General features: G+C 40.8%; 1 protein-coding gene across 1 annotated transcript in view; it reads right to left on the reverse strand.

The window, feature by feature from the left end:
* Positions 1-19,701, reverse strand: part of LOC139540819 (WD repeat-containing protein 18) — a 98,122-nt gene that overhangs the window by 9,143 nt on the left and 69,278 nt on the right. The window contains exons 8-9 of the mRNA XM_071344801.1: positions 10,436-10,602; positions 1,789-1,857 (exon numbers count right to left, since the gene is read on the reverse strand). Of these exons, the coding sequence (XP_071200902.1) occupies positions 1,789-1,857; positions 10,436-10,602 (236 nt within the window). The remainder of the gene's footprint in view (positions 1-1,788; positions 1,858-10,435; positions 10,603-19,701) is intronic.

The raw sequence follows: 19,701 nt of genomic DNA on the forward strand, positions 1-19,701 counted from the left end.
AATCAACTCTCCCTAGCTAAGAAAGGATATGAGATGGATGGATACACCAAGTCTCCAAATAAGACACAATATTGTAATATTGACCTTTGCTGACCCCATAGCCGGTAGGGTCTCTCGTCTCTTACAGTCAGCACGTTGACGCACTGTGGTGTAAGTACGTATGAGCTGGCAAGTAGTAGCTACAGCTGTATTTTCTTATCGTGGCCTTTGTAGATGTCTGAGAGTAAAGTGCAAGTAACGCTGTGAGGAGTTAAAGGGGCATAATGAAGAGTCTTCCGCTGAGCCTTCTGGCAAGGAGCCTGTAAAAATGTTAACCTGCAGTGACTAGTGTCTTTAGAATGTATTCATATACCCTAGACTTATTCCACATTTGATGTGTTACAGCCTGAATTAAAAATTGATGAATTTCATTTTTTTTTTATCATCTCACCCATCTACACACAATACCCCATAATGACAAAGTGAAAATATGTCTTTAGAATTGTTTTTTAATTGTTTTTATAATTAAATAAAGAAATCACATTTACATAAGTATTCCAACCCGAGTCAGTACTTTGTAGCACCACCATTGACAGCGATTACAGCTGTTAGTCTTTCTGGGTAAGTCTCTAAGAGCTTTCCACACCTGGATTGTGCAACATTTGCCCATTATTCTAGTCAAAATTCTTCAAGCTCTTTCAAATCGATTGTTGATCATTGATAGACAACCATTTTCAGGTCTTGCCATAGATTTCCAAGTAGATTTATGTAAAAACTGTAACTCAGCCATTCAGAAACATTCACTGAGGGGGCTTGTAGCAAACAGGACGCATGTTTTGGAATATTTCTATTTTGTACAAGATCCCTTCTTTTCACTCTGTCAATTAGGTTCATATTGTGGGGTAACTACAATGGTGTTTATCCATCAGTTTTACCCTATCACATCCATTAAACTCTAACTGTGTTAAAGTCACCATTGGCCTCATGGTGAAATCCCTGAGAGGTTTCCTTCCTCTTAAACAACTGAGTTAGGAAGGAGGCCTGTATCTTTGTAGTGACTGGGTGTATTGATACACCATCCAAAGTGTAATTAATAACTTCACCGTGCACAAAGAGATATTCAATGTCTGTTTTTTTTATTTTACCCATCTACCAATAAGTGCCCTTCTTTGAGAGGCATTGGAAAACCTCCCTGGTCTTTGTGGTTGAATATGTGTTTGAAATTCACTGCTCAACTGAGGGACTTTACAGATAATTGTATGCGTGGTGTACAGAGATGAGGTAGTCATTCAAAAATCACATTAAACACTATTTCACACACTGAGTCCATGCAACGTATTATATGTACTATATGACTCAAGCACATTTTTTACTCCTTAACAATTTTAGGCTTGCCATAACAAAGGGGTTGAGTACTTATTGACCAAAGACATTGCAGCTTTTATTTTGTAATTTATTTTGGGGGAAAAATACTCTAAAAACATAATTCAACTTTGATATGGGGTATTGTGTGTAGGCCAGTGACAAAAAAAATCTAAATAGTATGCATTTTTAATTTAGGCTCTAACAACAAAATGTGGAAAAAGTCAACGGTGTGAACACTTTCTGAAAGCACTGTACATAGCATTTACATACATCTAACACCCTTAGAACATGATGCGGTGTAGAATGCTGAGTCACACGGCCCCCTGAGATGATGTTGACTTGCTCACTAACCTTATGTCGACAAAGACACAGATATTTGAAATAACATCTATGTGGAATTGTATTGTGTAATGATGTGCATTTTGCATTGACCTGCCCACTTACCTTGTCTGTTACGGCACTCATGACGGAGTAGAGTTTGTCTGCTTTCTCCAAATAGGTCTCCTTTTGGGCCTAAAAGAGAGAGAACATACAGTCAAACAAGGTGCACAGGCCATGTCCAAAGTCAAATCCAGAAGTCAATAGTGGCGTGAGTGTGTGACAATGCCAACAAAGGGCCGACAATGACAATACCAGAAAATAACAACAAGGGGCGTGATCCCACTCCCCAGATTTACAGAGCGGATCACAATTGCAATGTACCGCCCCGTCCCCTGACACCCAACTGTGTGGGAGTGCTGACTTTATTTTACGGCGCGAGTCAATAAATGCGGATGGACAATATGTTGAAATGGAGGTGGGAATGGTTCAGGTGCGAAGACTACACGCCCACGAGTAGGAGTTATGCATGGCGGTGTAGAGAAGTGGTTCCCGACTCTGGTCTCGGGAGAGCTATCTTGTGGGGAGGTCTTCAGAGGTAGCTAACTACCATTAAAAAAAACACAGGTTCGTAGAATTGAGGGAGCATGGGAATAAACAGGCCAGAATACAACAATCATTAAGTCTCAAAGGAAATAATCACCTCATCTAAAAAGAGTAACACCTACTGAAAGCTATAGTGACCAAATATCTACTGCATCAGTCTTTGAAAAGTGCTGGGGGGGCGTTACACAGGTCAAGCGGCATACCACCTCGCATCCCACTGCTGGCTTGCTTCTGAAACTAAGCAGGGTTGGTCCTGGTCTGTCCCTGGATGGGAGAACAGATGCTGCTGAAAGTGGTGTTGGAGGGCCAGTAGGAGGTCATCTTTCCTCTGGTCTAAAGAACAAACAATCCAATGCCCCTGGGCAGTGATTGGGCCGTTAAACGTGTGTCCTGACGCTCTATGGTCACTAAAGATCCCATGGCACTAATCGTAAGAGTAGGGGTGTTGACCCAGGTGTCCTGGCTAAATTCTCAATCTGGCCCTCAAACCATCATGCCCACTTAATTATCCCCAGCATACATTTGGCTCATTCATTCCCCCTCTAACTATTCCCCAGGTAAATGCTGTAAAATGTGTTCTGAGTTAACTTACCTGGTCAAATAATCATTAAATGTTTTACAATTAAAAAGCGGCATCCTATTGAACTCAAATAACACAAATTGTGACATGAATTTAGACCAGACATACCCAGTTCTTCATCAGTCCTTTATTAAATGCTGAGTAACCTGTCCTGTAGCAGCTGGAGCATGTTACAAGGGTAGGACTTTGAATGCCACTGCAGCAAATCAGACAAATTCGAGCTGTGGTGAAGGACTGCAGTTGACATACACCACACTGATGAAATCCTAAAACATCAACTGAGTCCACATACGTATCACTCCCTTGCAACAGGATCAACTTCATTTGAACAACAGAAAATGCATGGAACGCTATACATTCTCGATCGATAAAATGTATATTTGTATAATTTAAGTGAAGCAAAGCAGATGAGCCATAGCACATGAATAACATTAACTGTCTCAACCTTGAATGGAACTCATTTATACAGAATCGGGATGAACAAGGCAAGATTGTCATCAAACTACAGTGCCTTTAGTTTCTTCATGTGCACTGCTCTGTTTTAGTTAGTCTCAACTGAATAAAAATGATCTATATAAGGTCAAAGAAGCAGCTCTGTATCTTACTTACCAAATTATTTGACATTCATAATTCCAGGCTGTTCTAGATTTAACCATTTTATAAATGAAAATCACAACTTTGTTTAATTTTCGTGCCTTTTAAATTGGGGCCATGAAAAAAGAAATAGTAAATTATAGGTGTTCAATACATTTTTATTTCATTGATTAAATTCTAATTGGAATTGTCAAATAGGTCATGCATTTTTAAAGCTTTAACATTTCATAAATGTTGTGATACTGTGATAAAGTTATCCCTGTATAGATTGTGTTTCATCCATTATAAATTAAGGGCTTTATACTGTATCTCAGGTCAATGATACTCAGTCGTCTTCAGCCTCCCCTAAGACGGAGAGTTAGGAAAATGTTGCTGTCCTTTTTGATGTCATAGTGTTTTCAGTGTCTTGTCATCTTCAAGCTGCCTTCCCCCAAAGAGCAATATCTGTTGGTCCACAGGGACCTGCTCCACATGCTAGACCTTGATCTTGAACTGGGACACGGTCTCAGCCGGCATCACATCGTAGGGTTTCACATTATTCAGGGTAATCTGAATCGTAGCAGGCTTTGTAATCAGCACAGACACATTGGATCCTGTACTGCAGACCATAGTAGCGCAAAGTTTTGGAATCGTCACTGATATCCTGCCCATTACTTTTTAGCTTCTGTGTGGCAATTGGCACTTCAAAATGTTGGTTGATGAGACTTCTGAGATCCGCCACTGTGGTTCCTGTATGCACACTCAGGGAGTGGTTTTCCCCATTTAACAATGTGATGGTGAGGTCCATGATAGAGATTGTATTACCTGAAAATGAATTAAACGGAACATTTATTTGATGGCCCTTATAATATCACAAGTAAATCGGTGCCCAACAATAACGTAATTGTAATAACTATGAATTAACATGGCATTTTATATTATTTAGGCCTACCTGATAGGCATGATTTCTAGCGCAAAATCATTCAATAGGGAATAGCAAAAATATTTTGCTTTTCATTTAATATTGTCCTAAAAGAAAGCCTTTGTTGTTATTTTGCCTGAATAGTTTTGATAAATCCGTTAATCCACAAGTATTTCAACCAGTTAACGATGACAGCTCTGTCCTCGTTTAGAGCGGAGCAGGTATTATAACAGCTGAGTGCCCCGCCTCTCAAATTAAGATTCGTTCTATCCTTGATTCACCACTTTTATTTTCCATTCTGCTGCTGGGTACAGAAAGTTGAGCGCAATAAATTGTTTATTTCAAGGACAGACTTTGACCAGAGTTCTAATTATGGAAGGAATAAAATAACCATTTAGAGTAATTTAATTGCACCTAATTTGACTGGGGCAAATTGATCAGAGTTTTTTCTCTCTCTGGTTGCAACATGCTGGTAGAAATGAGGCAAAACGGATTTAAGTTTCCCTGCATTAAAGTCCATGACCACTAGGGGTGCCTCTAGATGAGCATTTTCTTGTTTGCTTATGGCCTTATACATCTCATTGAGTGCCGTCTTAGTGCCAGCATCAATTTGTGGTTGTCAAAAGACAGCTACGAGTAATATAGATAAACTCTTGATACTGTGGTCTACAGCTTATCATGAGATTCTCTACCTCAGGCGAGCAAAACCTTGAGACTTCCTTAACATTAGATTTTGTGCACCAGCTGTTTACAAAAACACAGACCGCCACCCCTCGTCTTACCGGAGGCAGCTGTTCGATCTTGCCGATGAACCGAAAACCCAGCCAGCTGTATGTTATCCATGTCGTCGCTCAGCCACGACTCGGTGAAACACAAGATATTGCAGTTTTTATGTTCCGTTGGTAGGATAGTCTTGATCGGAGCTCATCCATTTTGTTATCCAATGTTTGCATGTTGGCTAATAGGACTGATGGTAGAGGGGGATTACTGACTTGCCGTCAGATCCGTACAAAGCACCCCGGGCCTTGCCGGGTGTCTGAAGTAAATCCTTCGCGTCCGACTCATTAAAGAAAAAATCTTTGTCCAGTACGAGGTGAGTAATCTCTGTCCTAATATCAAGAACCTATTTTCGGTCATAGGGGACGGTGGCAGAAAGATTATGAACAAAATTAGTTATAAATAAGGCAAAAAAATACACAATTGGTTAGGAGCCTATAAAATGGCAGCCATCTCCTCCAGCGCAATGGACGTAAAAAAAAAGAAAAAAAAAAAAAAGACGACACTGGCGATGGACATCTTCAACACCAACGGTTCTCCTGAGGTCCATCTTGAGTGACCGAGGTCATGAACGCTGGAACAAGGTACGGGTGTTATAGGTTATATTCTGTCACCAATGGTTTGTTTTGTTTATTTTTTGCTTTTTCATGTTACATAAATCAGATATATTTCAATATCTTACATTGTCAATAGATATCCCTTTCCTACCCCTTCCTCCAGGTTTGGATAAATGGACCAACCAGACACTCAAGACTGCCATGGGCAAGTCCCTTGACGGGTACCAGGAACAGTAGGAGAACAACCTGAAGGAAATTGTCTTTGCACACAACAGCAGCGTCCAGGCCTCCAAGATTGGACGGGAGCCGCAGCTGTTGACTAGGTAAACAATGCAATTATATATTCAATTATTGCATATACTGTAGTCTTTCAAATGTGATTGACTTAGTGTTATTGTTTGCCTATTGCTATTTTTGTATCACTTAACAACCCCCCCCCCCCCAAGCGGTATCCCATCCACCATAGCGAGAAAGCTCGGATCAATCTGATTTGCTCTGAGTCAGAGGGGGACCAGCTTATAGGCTATACCTTACAAAACTGTTGAAAAGTACATATCTCTACATCAAATTGTCTCACAGTAAAGTTTAACCTGTGTGTTTACAACACTGTTTCCTACCCTGTTCCCTTTAACTCTGCTCCTGTTCTCCAGGACCTAGGGGTTCTGCCTAACACAGACGTGGATCCACCGGATGTCCTCCATTACCAACCACCCACCAACTTTTCATTACATCATCTACGGCTACTGTTGTTGTCATGTCATTATCTGCTGAGAACCCTTTCTTGCTCCATCATACTGGGCACATAATATGTGAGATACACAGATGAACTAAAAACACTAGCACTGCAAACCCTCAGAACAAAGAGAGCAGCAGTGCCTGAACATTGCAGTCTCCCTCTTCCAAGTCCCCCTTCCTGAAGTGACAGGCAGAACATCCCACCCACACAGGTGGTTACCCCCTCTACATTCCAAACACACGAATTCAATCTTTTTGGATATAATTGCAATGTGAGTATACAATCAAAATCTGTGAAAATAAATGAATGACAACCTTTCCAAAAAAAAGACCAGTTTATATATTATAATCTTCAATATTTCCAGGTTGGTTTTCACAGCTGTTTCACAAGGTGTTCATTATTTTAAGTTGTAAGCTATCCTTTGATGGTATTTATAAATTACTAGGACCTACAACAGATACATATATATTCAACCACAATGGTCCACTGAATCATAATAGAGGACTACTGAAATAATAGCATTTCAGTGTAGGGAAGGGCAGATTAAAATAAAAACATGCCAGCCAGACATACCAGCGTAAGAATCTAAATGATTTGCATATGAATGGAGTGGAAATTAACGGACTTTGTGATCTGTAAGGTAAGTAAACAATGTGCCAAGCAGATTACACGGTTTCTTTGCTATTTCCCAGAAAAGTAGCAACGTTTAAGACATTGATTTCATGCTGTTGTAATCTTAACAAGGTACCCAAAAGTCGTTTGAAGTAATGTTTTCCATTCTATTAGCTAAACAAAACTTGTTTAAACAGCATAATTGCTGCGGAAATCAGCCTCGTTTGCATAGCGGAGGTGAAAAGAAGGTAATTTAGGCTGTAATGATCTCCACACCGTTGATATAGCAATGCACGTTAATAGTTTATCGAATCCCACTGTGAAGCAGGGGACACACACACACTTTTTAATATAAGTTCCCTATATTTTTGAGCATACAATATAGCTCAGTATTTTTATTATTTATTTTATTCAGTCAGTTTTGCTCATCTTTATCAAAAAGGTGTCAATAAATTCAGACCCGACTGTACATGTGAGCAGCTGGGAGTTCACAGGTAAGTGTAGAGGTAGTTTATTTTTATTATGCTGACCAGCAGCTGTCTAGGTCACTGCATAAACATGCAGATAGCAGGGTTTATTTCAAAGATGAGTAATTAACTGTGAAAGCACTGGAAATTAAAGTGTGTACCGGGGAAACAAAATATTTAAATATAACAGTTTGTGGAAGGCCCTTTCCTGTTTCAGCATAACAACGCCCCTGTGCACAAAGCGAGGTCCATACAGAAATGGTTTGTTGAGATCGGTGTAGAAGAACTTGACTGCCCGTCCTCACAAATGATCGTGGCTGAATGGAAGCAAGTCCCTGCAGAAATGTTCCAACATCTAGTGGAAAGCCTTCCCAGAACAGTGGAGGCTGTTATAGCAGCAAAGGGAGGACCAACTCCATATTAATGCCCATGATTTTGGAATGAGATGTTCGAAGAGCAGTGTCCACATACTTTTGGTCATGTAGTGTAGGTCAATACCATGCTCCCCGACACAACAGCGCCCCACACACACACACAGTCTCAGCTCCTTCCCACACCCATCAGCTGTTCCTCAATGAGAGGAGATAAAACCCTTCCTATCGCCATTTGTGTTATCTACCCGTTTCCTTAATCTTCCCTTGAACGCAGTACTCTGCCCCCACCCCAGAGGAACTGTCCAATTAGCCTTACATGGAGATACCCCCAACCCTGCCCCCCACCAGAGCAGCCACAGGGAACCACCCCAGCCTCTGTTCCAGGAGAACCCCCCTGGAGAGTGACTGTCCCCCAGCATGGCTTTATCTCCCCTCCCTCTCCCTGACCCTTCACCCCAGGCAGCCAGCTCGCTAATGGGTTCTCTCGCTCCCTCTCTTCTCTGGACCCGGGCCAGACGGGCCAAACCCACACAGTTTGTGACGGTTGGTGCTGAGCATTTAGTGTTTTTTGAGGTCGGTTCGCTTTCGGTTGGATTATGAAAAAAAATCATGGTTTGATGTCTAATAGTTATTATATATTTTTTACAATAAATGCACTCTGCATTATGTGGGTAACCATGATTTTTTCACATTACTCTCCCTCAATAAAGTTTTTCAATTGTGTATATTACATTTGTTTTATTATTTCATTCCAAGTCATCATCTCATCTCTATAGAGCTGCTGGCTATGCTGTCTGATAAAATCACAAGTAGTAGTTCTTCAAAGTAAATATGGCATACTTTTATGACTGCTGAATACCAACTATCAATCACTTAGATAATGTATTTTTAGGTAGAGATACCTCGCGAAGCAACTGCTCTCTATCCCGCATTCTTCTCTGTGCTTTTAATTGAACCTTTATTTAACAAGGCCAGTCAGAACAAATTATTACTTACAATGACGGCCTACCCCAGCCAAACCCGGACGATGCTGGGCCAAATTGTGCACCGCTCTATGGGATTCCCAATCACAGCCGGATGTGATGCAGCCTGGATTCGAACCAGATATTGCAGTGACACCTCTTGCACTAAGATGCAGTGTCTTAGACCACTGCGCCACTCGGGAGGTTAGTTTGCCCCACACTAACCTAACGTAGAAGAAACACACAGACGGGACAAGTAGGCACGCAATGGATTATGATCATTGTAGTTAGTTCAACGCAGAAAACGTGGTCATTATGTAGAATATTGGCCGGTTGGAAACTACAACTCCCTTTTACATCGCACAGTTCAGGCTTGATCTGATCTATCTCTATAGAAACTGCGCAATGTGCGCACAGTAAAAAAAACTAAATGGAATTTAAATAATTGAACCTATGTTGGTCAATTAGTTGTTTAACAACAGAAAAATAACAGAAATTTCAGTTAATCACTCAGCACTTGTGACAGTAGAATGACTTCTCCACTTACTGCAGTGTAGCAGCACATTTGCACACAAATTCATGTGTAGGCACTCGCATGCACACATACAAACACACCCACAGACCCATGTACACACGCCAGAAGAAAGCAAATAAGGAAAACTAAAAAGTAATAATTTGGAATTGTTTGCGGTGTAATTTGCACGCAGCACGGCGCACGATCAGAAAGAGTGTGTTGTGATGACGGGCATGCCCAGGGGGCACGACGGCAATATAGTTTTTTGGAAATCCTATTAGTATTAATATATTTTTTCTAATAATTCTCTGTGTTTCTTTGGCTTTCGGAGCACGGGTGAAAAGCTCATTTCTCGACAGCGACAGTTATAAACCCAGCAGCTCCGAGATTAGCCATTATGGAAATAAGCGCCCTATGTGTGTGTGAGTGAGTGAGTGAGTGAGTGAGTGAGTGAGTGAGTGAGTGAGTGAGTGTGAGAGTGAGAGTGAGAGAGAGAGAGAGAGAGAGAGAGAGAGAGAGAGAGAGAGAGAGAGAGAGAGAGAGAGAGAGAGAGAGAGAGAGTGCGATAGGAGGGAAAAAACTGGGCCAGCACAGTGCTAAGCGAAGGGTAGAAACCCTGAGTGGGCAGGTGGTAGGTAATTCAAAGACCCCTCCATTACCATTTCATATAGCCTTGTGTAATGGATTTTGACACTGCCAGGATTACGTGTGCCACTAACAGCTGTCTCGTCACCACATTGCAGCAATTCATTTAGAGTGGGTGGTTACGGGGAGAAGTAAAGTTACCTACAGTAAGCAAAAACAGATGCTTACTATACATATGCTTAAATTCTAATCCCCTCAAGGCATGGATTCATTGCAAGAGTTATTGACACCAGGTATGTAAATAAACTGCCAGGTCGTGCTCAAGATTGTCCTGTGATATCAGTGATGGGACAGCTGCTTATAACTGACAAACATCGAACAAATTCAGATTAAATACCTTACCTTCTCATCCCCTTTTAAAATCATAGCACCAACGATTTAGCCACGGCGGCCCACCGCTACTAAATAAATATAGGGGAAACACTGATGATAAACCAAAATTGATGACCTGGGTGTGGGGGGCCAGGCGCAGGCACACTCCTCCGGTCTCCACGCCCTCGCCCTGTTCTGAGGGGTTGAGGTGGCGGCTGAAGCGGGGCAGGGGGATGCCCGGGCGGCTGTCAGGCAGGAACATGTTGGCAGGGGCAGGGATGATGAGGGCATTTGTGACTGGACCTGTGAGGGAGAGAGGAGTAAGAGTAAGGAGAGAGAAGGGCACAGGCAGAACTGGCGAAAGGAGGGAGAGCAGGAAAGAAAGAGAGATGAACATGAACACCCTCAGCCCCCCCCTTGTAATTATCTAAGTGGGGGAGACGTTTTCTTTATGTGCTCCATCATTCCCTCCCTCCCTCCCCCCACCGTGTTCACATCCGCCATAACTGGGGCATGGTCAGAGTTTTACAAGAGACTTTGAACAGTGTCATTGATGCTGAGCGTAACGAGATACCCGGAAAACACGGCTCTCGTTTCCCATTAAAAAGCTTAAGAGAACACTCTCCCACTCTCCGCTTTGAGGAGTTGATTATTTTGTATTTTTTTGAAACGCACCAAGGTCGAGGAGCACCCAGGCTTCTTACAGTGATGGGGCGAAATAGATCCAAGCTTCTGTACGTCCTTTTGATGAGTTTGTGCTGTCAAGCGCTTTGGAAAGCAAGCATGAGCTGTCGTTTTCTACTACGTCCATACAAACAGCAAGCCATCTACATCGTGAACCTTTACATGAAAGTTGAAGTGCTTCTAAGGAATCGAAGCGGCACGCCGCCAACCTGCAAACCTCACCTGCCTGAAAGGAATGAGGAAAGATGAAAGTGGAGAGGGGGGAATCGAGGACTTGAACTACAAATCTCTACTCGGCGCCCCACAACCCTTCGACTAGCCTTCCTTACTTACGGCAGAGCTTTGCTTTCTAAAACGGAAAGAATAACTTTCTGACAAAGCCCACTTCCTGTCAATATTTTTTTTTACGATGCCAACACTTACATGAGCTTTAGTGCTCTTAAACTCAAACAGACAATCTTTTATATGCCTATTACTGTCAGTCTTCCACAAGCGGCCATCAAATCATCCGAATTGCCCATCTGTCCGCCAGGATAGAAACATCTTCCCCAGGGTATTGGCGGCTAGACGGGGAGGGGGGATTTCAGCAGGGGCATCCAGGTATCTTCTGCATGCCCCGAATCGAGCGCTAGTTCACAAGAAACGAATGGAGAGAATATAAATTCGATGGGGGCTCTGACACAGACTAATTCCAACTGATGGCCTTAGGTGAGAGCCATCTCAGCGCAGAGGACCATAATCACAAATCATTGCGCCACTGAGCTCATATGGTGACTCCTTTTTCACATTACCAAAAGAGAAAAAAAGGCCCAGGCTAAAATAGAGTTGCAATACACTATGTCAGAATGGATCTAAATGTATGATAAACCTAGGCTGGGTTTATCTATTATCAAACACAACAGCTACGTTTTAACCTAGAAATAGGCAGGCCTGAAGCAGAAAAAGGACATTAACATGAGCCCCACAAGGCCTACTTCACCCATGCTCTACCAAGGTTTTCCAGCACACAACTTTGACCTACTACAGTAGTTATGTTGGTGTACTGTACTTCAAACTTGTGTAGGCAGGTTGCTTAGGATTCAAACCTTTTCAAACATCCTAATTCATACTCTTAGAGGAGGTGATCCCACAATAATGTGATTTATACCACATACAATATAGAGCTGGGCCATATGGATAAAAATCAAAATCTTGATAAATTGCCTGAATTGATGCGATAACGATAAATAGAACGATACGTTTATAACATTGTGCACAAGTTTTTATTTATTTATTATCCTTTTAACTAGTCCTACTAGTTTGATGGTTGCAGCCATCAATGGTCCCATTAACAATCACCCATATTAGCAAACTTATTTAATTAGAAATTTCACATTGCTTTAGTATAGGCTACTTATCGTAATGAACAACTTCAGCAAAATGCTTGCGATAAGTGAGGTCGGTGTCTATAATTTTTGGTTTATCATCAGTGTTTCCCCTATATTTATTTAGTAGCGGTGGGCCGGCGCAGATTTTTTTTGAAATTAAAAAAAATTGGGATGGTAAACTTAAACGACTAAAGCCAGATATAAAGTACGTAGAAAAGATAATGGAGCTATATCTTCTCTAAATAAGATCATCTTTGAGAACTAACAAGCACCAAAATAAAACACTTTTGTTGCTTGAGTCACTCAGATGGCATAAGAACACAGCATAAGTCATGTCAAAATGTGAAGAATTGCAGGAAATTTGCTTTAAAACAGCAACATTTTATCTCAGAGGAGGGCATTTCATATTTTAGATCGGAGACCGCACCATTGGCCATGCCCACTACAACGGTATGATACATCAGGTATGATATGGCAGACATACTTGCTGTCTTGTAACCTTAATACATTTTTATAATAGCGTAAAGAACATGTGAATTTGATATTAAGCCGAACTTTAAAATCCCAGTTTAAAAGGAAAACACAACTCAGACCAAACTGATAAATCAATAGATCTGAGTTTCGTATATACAGTAGTAGTCCATGTTACTCAATAACACTATAATATTCAGAGCGACTTACAGCAAATGTTTCACCCTGTAGGGTCGGGGATTCGAACCAGCGAGCTTTTGGCTACTGGCCCATCGCTCTAACCACTAGGCTACTTGACTGGTCCTTGAAGGCATAGATATCTTTCTTATATCTCGTCCGTCCTAGCTGGCTGGAGGCCAGCATTCATTAGTCGAGATTAGTCATTTCACAACGTTTGTTTTTCATTAGGTCATCAACATCCATTTGGAACATCCCTCATCTCACTATTAGGTTGACATTAACCAGCTCTGTATCGCACAGTGGAGTACGCTCTACGCACATCCATTTTGTCTCCGGTGCATCGTAAGAGAAGGTAATCAGGGTAATCTGTCAAGTTACGCGAATAAGTCTTTGGGTGTTGTAGCCCAGGAGTAATCATACTTGACTTGAGTGAAAATGGTCAAAACACTGTTAGCCATTCTAACTTTATGAGAAGACTTGACTTTTTGGCAGCATTAAATCAGTCTGCAGCTATCCATCCTACATTACACTCTCTTGTAATTCCCGGAGGTTAGAGAGAGGGGCAGTGAAAGAAAGAGTGTGTCAGAGATCGAAAAGAAAAATGGAATCATTCAAATGAACGTAGGATATAGCATCAAACGTCATTGCATATGCAAACGCGAATTAACTTCCTGTCTCTTGAGACGCTAAACACAGACCCAAAAAGTGCCGACTGGAACAAATTGCCAGTTGTGCGTTGGCGTAGTTGGCTGAGCTTCACTGTAAAATGGTTGCAGTCAAGAAGACAAATACCTCAATAAAAACAAAAGGTTCCCTCAGTGCGCCCATGCAATCTAATTAACTGGCCCCGCTTAGTTAGCATCATAGACTGAAAAATAAACACCAGTGGAAAAGAGAAAGTATTCATGAGTAGAATATGGACATCTTGAGGGAGCGTGTACTGTACACACGCTGACACTGTAATTCTAATCTATCGAGGGCAGATAACACACCCAATGGAAAGCGCTCCAGGATTAATGCTACTCCTTAAAGGGTGTATGACACATTTTAACAGGGCAAACTGTTACAAAACTCAACCACCCAGTAACCTATTACACAACCAATAGCAATCTCATTTCACCTCATTTTAAAAACACCTTATGTGCATTTTTAGAGACATTCTGAAACAATTTCTCTGTGACATAACTCTCGGAGAACCACTAAGTGCACTTGCCATAGAACATATCGGTGTCATCTCTATGGCACTGGCACTGCAAAAATTGCACACATGTTCAGCATTTTAGACAGTGTAGCTATCCTATGACATTATTTTGCAACAAAATGTTCTGACAAACAAATTACACGTCACAACATTTTCGATAGCGTGATAAATAGACAAGGTGATTTGCAAGGTATTGGCCTATTCATCACAGCTGTAATATCATAATAATAACCAGCAGTTTGTAACGTAAAACATGAGGCAGGGATGGATTGATCAGTGCTTGTTCATTCAACATACCACCCGTTAGCTGTCAAACTCAATGCCTATCCAGGGGAGTAGCCTACCTAGGGCTGTGGCAGTCATGCAAATAACTGCCAGTCTAAATGGTGATTGACCATTATTTTAAATAAATATGTTCAGCATCTCCGGCATCCACGCATTGCCTACAAGCCACTGATGTGGACATTTGGAACATATACATTTTGAAAAGTAGAATAAATCCATTTAATATAGCCTATGCCATCACAAAAAAAAATCAATAATTTATTTTAGGCAGGTCTAAAGAAACATGAGGTGAAGAATATGTAGCCTATTTGAGAAGAACAGAATAGCATATTCTGAGTCCTTATGTTATACCCTGATCTGGCTATGCCATATGGCTGTGGGCTACACTAGTTCATTTAGCAGGCAAGATTTGCTTATAATTCCTGTGGTATTATTTTATAGTAAGACAATTGAACATAGCTGAATAAAATAGAAAGGATATTTTTATCAAACGATTTCAGAGGGAATGCGCACATGCGGGTATTCTGTGTTAATAATATTCAAAACTCTATTTATATATATATTATTTTTTACATGTGATTGCGCAATGACTGGGCTTCTAAGAACACATTTCACTAGGCTCTCTGTAGACTATGGGCTCTCCAACCGTGTTCCAGGGGTCTTGGGCTTATAGGCTACGTTACGAGTTATTTGGCCACTTATCAAACCATATATGGGCTAGGCGACATGATGCATGCGAATACGATAAAAGACTGCATGCGCTGTTTCATGCCTTGGTCTACACACTCTGGGCAACATTCACAAGTGATAATATTTTCACCCATCAGACTATTCTGAATTGAATCTTGTTTTTACATATACTAAATAATGTGATTTAGAATGGTCCATTATCATGTAAAAAAAAGAATGCCTCATCCGTATGCACTTGAATTGCAATGTGCTTAATATTAGGAAAGTTGAGAAATAAATATAGTAAGCCTATAGAAAGCTGATGGGATCCTCCTCTTTTTAATAAAGGCCATCAAAACTATTTTCTCACGAAATTACATAGCCTATAGAAATGTTGTGCAGCATGGGCTTATAGGAACACATTTCATTCCATGCATCAACCAGCTATGAGGAGTTGGCTCTCGTTTTACAACAGGTGATCCCTATCCCGCTCAAACTCAATGCCAGGGCTCTCATGAATTGTTTGATTTGATTGCATTTGCATTGACGTGATGGTAATATGGTCATCGTAACAGCCCTAAGCCTTCTCATACGTCCAAAAGATTACTGACTGGGAGATTACTGACTGGCCTCATCTTAAAAAACAACATGGTCTCTGCCTAGAAAACTACTCGGACCAGTTAGCCTATTATTTGAGCTATTATTGGAGGGACAGCACAGCACACAAACAAGGCAGAGAGAGAGAGAGGGGTTAGCAGCCCACGGGATCACTGTGCACCGGGGCTATAGCTGCGCACATTTTCCACCTCTCAAAACGTAGGCTACTTCTAATAAAGTTAACAAAGCTCTCGCCAGTCCAGCTAGCTAGCTAGGGTAATGAATAGCCAGATGCTGATATGTCAATAACAAAAAAATGTGCAAAGCTGGGGGACATGGAAATAAAATGCGCCATTCTCCTGACTGATGGACCGGGCACCACGTATAAGATGTGAGTGCCCTCGTCTCTACATTTCAATGCCACAGCAAACTTCCAGTAACTAGGGTTACTGTAGACTAGGCTAATTATTGTACTGTGGTCACAGTATTGACAACAGAAATGCTACAATAATTTCAATGAATCAATAAAGAAGTTAAAGGGAAAAGCTACCTTTGGCTGGCTGTCATGTTCCAATAGGCCTAAATAGGGCTGGGCGATAAGGCCTAATAATCCTATTTGTACAATTTTCTACATTGTAGAATAATAGCGAAGACATCAACACTATGAAATAACACATATGGAACCATGTAGTAACCAAAAAAAGTGTTAAACAAACCAAAATTTGTTTTAGATTCTTCAAAGTAGCCACCCTTTGCCTTGATGACAGCTTTGCAAACTCTTGGCATTCTCTCGACCAGCTTCACCTGGAATGATTTTCCAAAAGTCTTGAAGGAGTTCCCACATATGCTGAGAAGTTGTTGGTTGCTTTTCCTTCAGTCTGCGGTCCAACTCATCCCAAACCATCTCAATTGGGTTGAGGTCAGGTGATTGTGGAGGCCAGGTCATCTGATGCAGTACGCCATCACTCTCCTTCTTGGTAAAAAATCCCTTTCGGTAATTGTCCAGTTAAAAAACAAATTATAGTCCCACTAAGCGCAAACCAGATGGGATGGCGTATCGCTGCAGAATGCTGTGGTAGCCATGCTGGTTAAGTGTGCCTTGAATTCTAAATAAATCACAGACAGTGTCACCAGCAAAGCACCCCCACACCACCTCCTCCATGCTTCACAGTGGGAACCACACATGAAGAGATCATCCATTCAACTACTCTGCGTCTTACAAAGACACGGCGGTTGGAACCAAAAATCTCAAATTTGGACTCATCAGACCAAAGGACAGATTTCCACTGGTTTAATGTCCATTGCTCGTGTTTCTTGGCCCAAGTAAGTCTCTTCTTCTTATTGGTGTCCGTTAGTAGTGGTTTCTTTGCAGCAATTTGACCATGAAGACCTGATTCACGCAGTATCCTCTGAACAGTTGATGTTGAGATGTGTCTGTTACTTGAACTCTGTGAAGCATTTATTTGGCCTTCAATCCGAGGTGCAGTTAATTGTAATTAACTTATCCTCTGCAGCAGAGGTAACTTTGGGTATTCCTTTCCTGTGGCGGTCCTCATAAGAGCCAGTTTCATCATAGCGCTTTTTGCGACTGCACTTGATGAAACTTTCAAAGTTCTTGACATTTTCCGGATTGACTGACCTTCATGTCTTAAAGTAATGGACTGATTCTTTGCTTATTTCAGCTGTTGACATAATATGGACTTGGTCTTTTATCAAATAGGGCTATCTTCTGTATACCACACCTACCTTGTCACAACACAACTGATTGGCACAAACGCATTAAGGAAAGAAATTCCACAAATTCACTTTTAACAAGGCAAACCTGTTAATTGAAATGCATTCCAGGTGGCTGGCTGAGAGAATGCCAAGAGTGTGCAAAGCTGTCATAAAGGGTGGCTACTTTCAAGAATCTCAATATATTTTGATTTGTTTCACTTCTCTAGGATATGGACGCTACCGTCCCACTTGGCCAATAGCCAGGGAAAATGTAGAGCGCCAAAAAAATAAATAAAAATGATATAAAATCAAACTTTCCTTAAATCACACATGTAAGATACCAAATTAAAGCTACACTCGTTGTGAATCCAGCCACCATGTCAGATTTCAAAAAGGCTTTTCGGCGAAAGCATAAGATGCTATTATCTGATGATAGCACAAAAGTAAACAAAGAGAGAGTAGCATATTTCAACACTGCAGGCACGACACAAAACGCCGAAATAAAATATAAATCATGCCTTACCTTTGACGAGATTCTTTTGTTGGCACTCCAATATGTCCCATAAACATCACAAATGGTCATTTTGTTCGATTAATTCCGTCCATATACAGTGGGGCAAAAAAGTATTTAGTCAGCCACCAATTGTGCAAGTTCTCCCACTTAAAAAGATGAGAGGCCTGTAATTTTCATCATAGGTACACTTCAACTATGACAGACAAAATGAGAAAGAAAAAAATCCAGAAAATCACATTGTAGGATTTTTTATGAATTTATTTGCAAATTATGGTGGAAAATAAAATTCAAACAGTTTTAGAAACTTCAGAGTGTTTTCTATCCAAATCTACTAATAATATGCATATCTTATATTCTGGGGATGAGTAGAAGGAAGTTGAAATTGGGCACACTATTTATCCAATAGTGAATTTGCTGCCCCCTATCCTAGAGAAGTTAACCTCTAACGAGCCTCTACCCCGGGTCCGGGAGCACCCCCCACCCCCCCACACACTGATTAGCATAGCTAGCATAGCTTCACAAGTAGATAGTAGCATCTAAATATCATTAAATCACAAGTCCAAGACACCAGATGAAAGATACAGATCTTGTGAATAAAGCCACCATTTCAGATTTTTAAAATGTTTTACAGGGAAGACAAAATATGTAAATCTATTAGCTAAACACGTTAGCAAAATACACCACTATTCTAACTCCATCAGTTTCTTACTCCTTCAGGTGCTATCACCAATTCGGCTCAACTAAGATATTGATAGCCAATAACCTATAAAAAAAACCATCAGATGACAGTCTGATAACATATTCATGGTATAGGATAGTTTTTGTTAGAAAAAAGTGCATATTTCAGGTAGAAATCACAGTTTACAATTGCACCGACCATCACAAATCGACTAGAATTACTAGATAGAGCAACGTGTATGACCAATTTACTCATCATAAAACATTTCATAAAAATAGACAAAGCATAGCAATGGAAAGACCCAGTTCTTGTGATTTCAGACCATATTTCAGATTTTCTAAGCGTTTTTCAGCGAAAACACAATAAATCGATAAGTTAGCATACCACATGTGCAAACGTTACCAGAGCATCGATTCCAGCCAAAGAGCGCTATAACGTAATCACCGCCAAAATATATTAATTTTTTCACTAACCTTCTCAGAATTCTTCCGATGACACTCCTGTAACATCATTTTACAACATACATATACAGTTTGTTCGAAAAGGTGCATATTTAGCCATACAAAACCGTGGTTATACAATGGAAATAGTCACAACTCAAGCCTCAAAATGAGGAACGTCAGCTTTCAGAGTGATCTAGTTTAATCGAAAGCTAATCATATACTTGACTAAAAAATACAGGGTTGACAGGAATCGAAAGACAAATTAGTTCTTAATGCAACCGCTGATTTACATTTTTAAAATTATCCTTACTTTTCAATACAGGGTTCGCCAAGTGAAGCTATACCAAACAAAATGGCGAAATATGCGTTTAAAATATTTCGACAGAACAACGATTTATCATATTAAATATTGCTTACTTTGAGCTGTTCTTCCATCAGATTCTTGGGCAATGTATCCTTTCTATGTTATAAACGTCTTTTGGTCGATAGATGTCCTCTGTCCTTCGAAATATCCACTAACGATCGAACGGGACCCCAAAACGTGTCCAAAGTTTCAGAGTGCACAACAAAGAAATTCCTCAAAATCGCACTAAACG

This window comes from Salvelinus alpinus, chromosome 16 (genome assembly GCF_045679555.1).
Source record: "Salvelinus alpinus chromosome 16, SLU_Salpinus.1, whole genome shotgun sequence".
Taxonomy (NCBI): domain Eukaryota; kingdom Metazoa; phylum Chordata; class Actinopteri; order Salmoniformes; family Salmonidae; genus Salvelinus; species Salvelinus alpinus.